Here is an 8,333-nt window from a genome sequence, read left to right as displayed (position 1 = left end):
CATCTTGAGGAAACTAGCTGTTTCCCATGTTTGGATAGTAGCCTGACAAGAAACCACAGTTTCTAAACCAAATAGAAACTGGTTAGGGTTAACATAACATGGAACGTGGTGGCACTGCGGGTTAAACCGCAGAAGCTTCTGTGCTGCAAGGTCAGAAGACCAGCAGTCGTAAGATCAAATCCACACAACGGAGTGAGCTCCCGTCACTTGTCCCAGCTCCTGCCAACCTAGCAGTTCAAAAACATGTAAATGCGAGTAGATAAATAGGTACCACCACTGTGGGAAGATAATGGCATTCCGTGTTTAGTAGCACTGACCACATGACCACAGAAACTATTCGGACAAACACTGGCTCTACGGCCTGGAGACAGAGATGAACACCATGCCCTAGAGTCGGACACAACTGAACTAAATGTCAAGGGGAACCTTTACCTTTAACATAACAAAACATCACTTCATAAGGCTTGAACAAGATAACATAAAATTACCATTATATTATAATTTCATAGAATAATAGAAAAGTGAAGTTGGAAGGGGCCTAGAAGGCCATCAAGTCCAACCCCCTGCTCAATGCAGGAATACAATCAAAGCATATCTGTCAGGTGATTATCTCCGTTTTTCTTTAGTGCCTCCACCAACTCCTGAGGTAACTAGTTCTGCTCCCATATTGCTCTTAACAGCTAGGAAGCTTTTCCTGATATTCAACCAAAATCTGGCTTCCTTTAACTTGAGCCCATTGTTGCATGCCCTGCACTCTGGGTTAATCGAGAATGGATCTTGCCCCTCCTGTGTATGACAGCCTTTCAGAGATTTGAAAAGTGCTATCATATCACCCTTCCGTCTTCTCAAGGCTGAACATGCCCAATTCTTTCAGCCTTTCCTCATAAGGCTTGGTTTCCAGCCCCCTGAACTTCCTTTTCGCCCTCCTCCGAACTTGTTCCAATTTGTTAGCATCCTTCTTGAAGTGTGGTGTCCAGAACTGGACACAATACTCAAGGTGAGGCTTAAACAGTGCTGAATAGAGGGGAAACTATACTTCTATTAATGCAGCCTAAAATAGCATTTGCCTTTTTTTGTAGCAGCATCACACTGTTGACTTATATTTAGCTTGTGATCTACGACAATTTAAAGATCCTTCTCACTCGTTTTTTCCTGAGCCAGGTATACCCCATCTTGTAACCGTGCAACTGGTTTATTTTTCTGAGGTGCAGGACTTTACATTTATCCCAGTTGAATGTCATTCTGTTGCTTCCGGCCCAGTGCTCCATCCTATCAAGGTCATTTTGAATTTTGTTCCTGTCTTCTAGGGTATTAGCTATTATGCCCAATTTTGTATCGTCTGTAAATTTGACAAGTGTTCCCTTCACTCCCTCATCCAAGTCATTAATACAAATATTGAAGAGCACCGGGCCCAGGACTGAGCCTTGGGAAACCCAACTTGTTACTTCCTCCCAGTTAGAGAAGAACCCATTAATCATCACCCTCCGAGTACAATTTGTTTCCATGTTTTCTTGAAATCTATGCATGATAGCAGCTGTGCAACCAGGTACATTAGATTCCTTACTTGTGCCTAGCCCAGAACTGGGGGTCCACAAGTGAAACATAATTTGTGCTAGAGGAATTATCTTTCCTGATCCTGGCCGTACTCCAATTTAGCACTGCAAGTTCCTCTTCAAGGGCCTGGGGAGTACTTGATTATGCCTCTCCCCAGTCTTATTGGGGAGTAAACTTTTGCCACCCATTCAGAGCAGCCCAACCCCGTGATCAGCATAAGAGACTGAGCGGTTTCCCTTCAGCGTGGTGTATTAATTGGTGCAAGAAAGGGATATTTAAACATTTACAGCATTGGGTAAGTTAAAATGCTAGTTCACTATAGCAGACTAGGCATATTTAAAGAGCCTGTCAGCCATGGACTCTTATTGAAGCTTAAGAAATTTAAGAGCTGAAAGGGACCCCATGGCTCATCAAGTCCATTCCCTTGGCAATGTAGAAAGTATTACTGTGGTCAGGATGAAAGGTCTGCATAAGTCCAGCTACCTTTAGATAGATAACTGTACTGTTAAAACTTTTGAAATAAAAGGTATGGTTAACATCCATAGTGGCACACACAAAAAATACTATCCCACGAAACCAGCAGAGTTTTGATTTCAGTATTTGACATCCACACTTCCAGTGCTCCCCTTGCCTTGCCTTGTATGGCTCTTAATGTGTGCCCAAGAATGCCCCTTGAGGGACATTCCAGGCTGTTCCTCAGAAACATGGCCCCACTGATCCGGCTTCCCCGAAAGACGGGGAAGCGTCCAGCCCACCTCAATTCCTGTGGGTCTTGAGAAAATGGGACAGTGTAGTGTGTGGTTCAGAGCATGGCCATGCGGCTCTTTTGGTTACTAATATTTGCTGTCCAAATGAGGAGGAAGTGGTCAGGACTCATGCAGGGAAGAAGGATCACCCAGGCGGGTTTTTTTCCCTGCTCCTCCACAGATGAGGCAGCCTAGCCAAGGCAAGGAGGAGGAGCTGGGGCCTGCAGAGGCATGCTCGCGTTACAGGGAGCAAGGAGATGACCTCCCTCAGGAGCCATCCACTTTCCCATTGTACCAGCAAACTCCCTGCCTCCACCCAATTCAGCACACACAGAGGCTATGGGGCATCTGGTCACTGGCCAAGACCCACAAAAGAGAAGTGGCCCTATCTTGCCATTACATTCCCGAGCTTTGCCAGGAAATGAAGTCACCAAGATCTTTTCCGTGGCATAAAAACTTTCATGGTCAAAGTTTTCCACTGATGCACCTGCAGAAATGGGCAGTGCCCACAAAAGCACACTCTGTGTTTAGATGACATAGGACTTTTTGTGGCTTTTACTGCAGCAGATGAACACCACAGTGATTCCTCTGGAAACCCCCTTCCCCCAGAAGTGTCGCTGTTCACCTTGCATGCCACCTACTTTGTGAAGTCCCACTGTTTCCCAATTCGGCCCCATTTATCCAGGTACGAGAGTGCATGTTGACTCAGTGAGACCAGCTTCTGCATCTGACAAAACAATACATTCCTAGTCCAGTAGATTCTACACTTCAGTTTCCCAGAGCAATCTATTCACTGACCTCAGAATGCTTATTGCAGAAAAAAGGAATGATAAAAGAAGAGAGAGCTGAAGGGGTCTACATCAATAAAATTCAGCATGAGGCTAAAGGGAGACTGCAAGAAATCAGGAAAAGGCTGCGACTTGGAAGCTTTCAAGTAACAGGCTGCTATAATGAGAAGTGACTTCAGGAGAGAACTCGTTCCTTCAAGCAAACGGAATTCAGAGTGCCAGATAAGAAAGGCTGTGTCCAAACACCATACATTTTGAAAACCTATTTCCAACAAATAGTAGTTATTAATACTAATAATCGTTATTAATACTATAACCATCAAAAAGTGGGTACAACACGAGGATTCAGTAGAAATAACCCTGAATCTGTCAGAGTGTCTTTCTCCAAAGCAAGTCATCTGCCCACACTATCCGCCTCCTCTCAGGCTATGCTCCTCTGGGTGGCTATGCAAGGGCCAGGAAATCTTCCCCAAGAAACTGGGCACCATCCCTGTGGAACTACGGTATGCCAGACTCCTGACCTCCCTAATTTTAAAACTCACTTCTCTTTTGGGAAGCTTTTGAACTCTTCCACATCCCTCTAAGTTTTTGCATCTTCTGAGCTCATGTTGGGTGTTTAGTATTGTTTTATACTTTGTGGTTTTTATTTCTTTTTGTTTTATGTAAACCACCTAGAATAGTGCAGTATACTAATAGGGTGGTATAGCATCTCCGTAAGGAAGTAAATAAATGATCCCAAACCTTATTGTCTAGTTCTGATGTCTGTCAGCTTTCACATTAAATGATTTTAACATATTTGCTTCTATGTATAATTTCCACTGAAGTATCAATAGATTAATGCTATCCCATCCATCAAATTAGGAACCAAATTTAGTTCTCTTCCAATTCGTTTTGTTTTGAAATGTCCTTCTGCTTCGGACATAAATAGGTGAGATGCCACTGATTTAAGGACCTTAGCTTTTATTACTTTGAAGAGCTGGGATGAATGTAGTGATGCAAAGGCTATGTAACTACTGCAAATGATCCAAGAAATGCATCATACTATTACCAGCTCTGTCCTTTTGCAGTTTATGAGACATAACCCTGCACTACCAGGTGTTGGTGGAGTGGTACCCACAGAGAAGAAACAATTTCCCATCAGTCTTAAATGTGAAGAGCAGAACACACAACCAAATTTGTATGTTGTCACACTTCAGACTTACAGCAACCCTTCTGAGTTCTCCAAGTATAGAGTACTCTGAAGTGGTTTACCATTCTGTTCTGAGAGTGCTTTGGGACTGTGTGCGTGAGCACTCCCTGGCTGGCTCTTTCCCAAAAAGGGAAAATGTGTGATCAAAGTCCTGGCCCTTGGCTCTGCAGCCAAGTGCTCCAATTCATTGACCTAGCCAGCCAGCTAAAACATACCAGCTAATTAAAATTATATCCTTTGTAAGATACAGGCTAGAAAGTTTTACTTGGGGTGGACCTGCCATCCTTCAGGATCAGTGATGATAATGGTGAATTAATTCCACAACCACATTACTGCCCACTGTCACTGCAGCCACATCTAGCATTCTACCCCAAAAGTGGGACGAGACTAAAACCTGCACTCTTTCTCAGTGTCGAAATTTCCTACTACCTTTAAAAGCAAATCTATGGACAATCTTTAAACAGTTTTTGGAAGATAATGACCCAAATTCTGTTCGCAGCATCGGCTTTTAGCTGCCAAAATTCGCTGACAGATTGCTGCCACCAGGAGCAAGTACCACTGGTAGTGATTTGGCAGCAAATTTTGGTGATTAAAGCCCCCACCCCTCCCAAAAGCTTTCCCAGATCAAAATAGGGCCCTAGGGAGCCTTGGAAGCTAAATATCATATTCCACTTGGCAAAAGTACTCAAACAGAATTTTAGCCACTGTGGACTAATGTGCTATTAGATAAATGTATGTCTATTTAAAGCACTTCTGCTGAAAGGTATTTGCATGAAACAGATGTTTGTAAAAGCCTGTCTTCTGCTTAAAAAAATGGAAAGCTCAACCAAATATGGATAGCCTGTGTAGACAAAAAATGCATTAATGTAATGCCCAGAATTTTTGGATATAAGAATTGCCCATTTCATGTTGGACTGTAGATAACAATACGCCATCCAAATGTGAAACCTTTACAAAGTGGTTTCAGAATGAAATTTCCTAGTACAGAAATGTTCCTAATATAAATAGCTCTTTGGATAAACGTGAAAAAATTCAACAAAACACTTCATCAAATTTTATATTATTTAACTTTATGTACAAAATCCAATTTCAAATAAACATTTAATGTAAAAACAAAAAGGTCCATTAAACAATTGTCTTTTTATATCTACTGTACCATTCAAATGTTCACCCAGTTTACATGATTTTTGCAAAGTCTCAATAAGGGTACAAATAGAAAATCCATCTTTATTATAAATAGAAACAAAGGGATTCTCAGCTTTTATAAACGGACATGACGTACAAAGTTTACTGGACAGAAGTAATTTCATTACTATTTGGGGGGGTCACCGACTTTTTGTGCAAACAACGCTAGCCTCCTTTTAAGCATTAAGAGCGTGACTGCTTAAGTGACATAAGCAATAGTTCTAGAACTACGTCTCTCCTAAAATATATACTTTACATATGTGCACAGCTTTAGCAAATTAAAGCCCAAGAGAAATGCTTGACCGGCTGGCTATTCAAAGGTGTAATAGAGTTTGCTACAACTCAAGAGCAGGCAAATCAAGATGTCTAATGAAAGCTGAAGTCTCCCTCTTTCCTATTGACACAAATCTGTGACTAAGAACTTAATATTGGATGACAAATCACATCCACACCATTAGTTAAATAGTCTCACAGTTAAACACATCTTTAGGGACCAAAGTCATATTTACAATTTTATAAATTTCTGAAAATCCCCATTAGAAAGCTTCTTCCCTCCCACACTCCCAAACAAAAGCCCAGAACAGGGAACTGCCTTCTTATGGTGGTGGAATGAGATAAAAAAATTAGAAATACCATATTTACATAATTGATCCTTTATAAATAAAGAATATGAAAAATGAACTATTTAAGAATAAAAAAATGAGGTGATGTAACTCAACCACAGTGCTTGCTGGAATAAACCCTTGGTGCTGATACTGTACCAGTAGTGAAACTACTTTCCATTGGAAAAAAGAAAAATCTGTAAACATGCTTAAAATGTGTTAGCAGTGCAAGACTGCACAAGACTATTTAGTTAGCATCTGTATTGAATGCAATACATCACAGAATACTTGCATAAGAAGTGCAACACATTTTCGGGCCCAATTTTACACTGCAATTTCCCCTGATGAGTGTCATTCAAATAGTCCAACACCATGTTTTGATCCTGCAATCTGTATGTAGGCAACAATAGGCACAGATCTTAGGCACTACCCACCACAGCCTTTTGGCGCTAACACAGTATGACATTATACAACCCTAGGCAACTCTGCTTAAGTGGGTTAAAGGCTGATCCACCACATAGGTGATCAGCATGATCTGCAAATTCTTTCAGGCTACTGTTCAAATTTAGATAGTACTCCCGTTTTCAATGAGAAAAGCAAAGGGTCTTTTTCTCTCTCCCCCAAACAGACATGAGACAACATTGTTATTTTACAGTTGAAGTTTTAAAAATGTTGTTTAAAATGTTTCAGTCTGTAGTTTTATAGTTATTAAAAACAAAAAAGATCAAGTTAAACTTTAAATGGTGCATTATCTCCCACAAGTTAACCTAAAGAATTTCCAAGTACAAAGCATAAACTGTCCCCAGATACCCTTCCCTAATTTCTAACTCCACAGTAGGAAAGACAGCCAGTACAGATGCAAAAAATCTTTATATAAAAACTGGTTTACATATACTCAAGTTATGTAAATTCAGTACAATTCATAATTAAAATTCCCAAAAATTGTATTGCTCTTCATGCTCAAACTTTGAGTATTGTCATTACATCACTAGAACTGATATACATGTAGTACTTGCATAATTAACTCAATAGGAACCATATTAACACAATCCTTGTTGAGATCCTTTGTTTCCAGCAGTGCCCGTAAAGAACCTGTGTATCTTATTAATTCCTTATAGAGATCATGCATCTTCAAACGTCAATTCCACATTTGTCCACTCAATCATCTTTGCTCTTCTCTTCAAATCTTCTGCTTTCTATTCTGTTTTGTCATGCATGAGGTACTATCCACTTCTGAAGATTTCTCCCTAGTGTTAGTTTCAATGCAGCCATTATTTGTCCCAGTTTGTTCTTCAGAAGATTCCTCAGTTGCTGTTGCAGCAGGTGATTCTCCCTTTTCTAACTTCTGTTGCATTTCTCGGAGCCTAGCAACAGCTTTGTCTATCGATGATATGCTTATAAGATTAAAGTCATGCATGCTGACCAGATGAAGCATGAAGTTTCGACACAAATTCTTCTTAATTATCTTGTGTCCATAATTTTCAACAAATAGAGTACAGGCAGGATTCATTTGATTGTCAGCAATAAACCTGTTAAAATTTAAAAATGAGAAAATACTGTTACACATGACCATGAGACTGAAGTTTGGGATTTTGAAATTCAGGAAAAAAAAACCCACAGAAGTTAGTATCAGTATCCTTTTCACACATGTGTCAGCTCTCCTTAATTTCTGTATTTTAAAAATATTCCTACATTTAAAAAATATACAATCAAGAGTTATATTAAAATATCTTTATTATTGTTCCATAGCCAATCAGGCTATACATATAAAGAGAAATTAAAGCCACTGACAGTTAACATCTAATATATAAATAAATATAAACGATCAGAAAAGCAGAACATATTAAAATGATAAAATAATCATTCTGAAACAGGTATCAAGTTGTAAAATTAATGTATAGATTGTGAAACAGGCAATAAGCTCCATCTTTCCATAGCATATTTAACAAATTTGGTGGTTCTATAGGATCTACTGTATAACAGTCTGCCAGGTAGCAGAAATCAAATTGTACATAAAGGGGAGTTGTTCCTCACCTGAGCTGATAAAGATTTAATATATTGATCTGTCAAATCTACATACAGAGGGCATTATATTAGAAACTGCACCATGTCCTCGATATTAGAGCATCTTTGGTGGGCAGTATCTACTTGCATCATATTGGTCCATATAAGTCTCTGAACGTCTTTCAACTGCAGAGAGTTTAATCTGCATTTGGTTAGTAGTCTCTCAGCTTATATGAATTAATAAGGGGTAACAATGGGAGAACCC

At 39.8% G+C, this 8,333-nt stretch overlaps 1 protein-coding gene across 2 annotated transcripts in view; it reads right to left on the bottom strand.

Moving 5' to 3' along the window:
- Positions 1-5,325: 5,325 nt before the first annotated feature.
- Positions 5,326-8,333, bottom strand: part of SUZ12 (SUZ12 polycomb repressive complex 2 subunit) — a 52,780-nt gene continuing 49,772 nt past the window's right edge. For both annotated transcript variants that reach the window (XM_072990949.2, XM_072990950.2), the window contains one exon: positions 5,326-7,593. In XM_072990949.2, the coding sequence (XP_072847050.2) occupies positions 7,245-7,593 (349 nt within the window). In that variant the 3' untranslated portion in view covers positions 5,326-7,244. The remainder of the gene's footprint in view (positions 7,594-8,333) is intronic.

Source organism: Pogona vitticeps, chromosome 2, assembly GCF_051106095.1.
Source record: "Pogona vitticeps strain Pit_001003342236 chromosome 2, PviZW2.1, whole genome shotgun sequence".
Classification (NCBI taxonomy): domain Eukaryota; kingdom Metazoa; phylum Chordata; class Lepidosauria; order Squamata; family Agamidae; genus Pogona; species Pogona vitticeps.
This window is presented reverse-complemented; position numbering and strand designations above follow the sequence as displayed.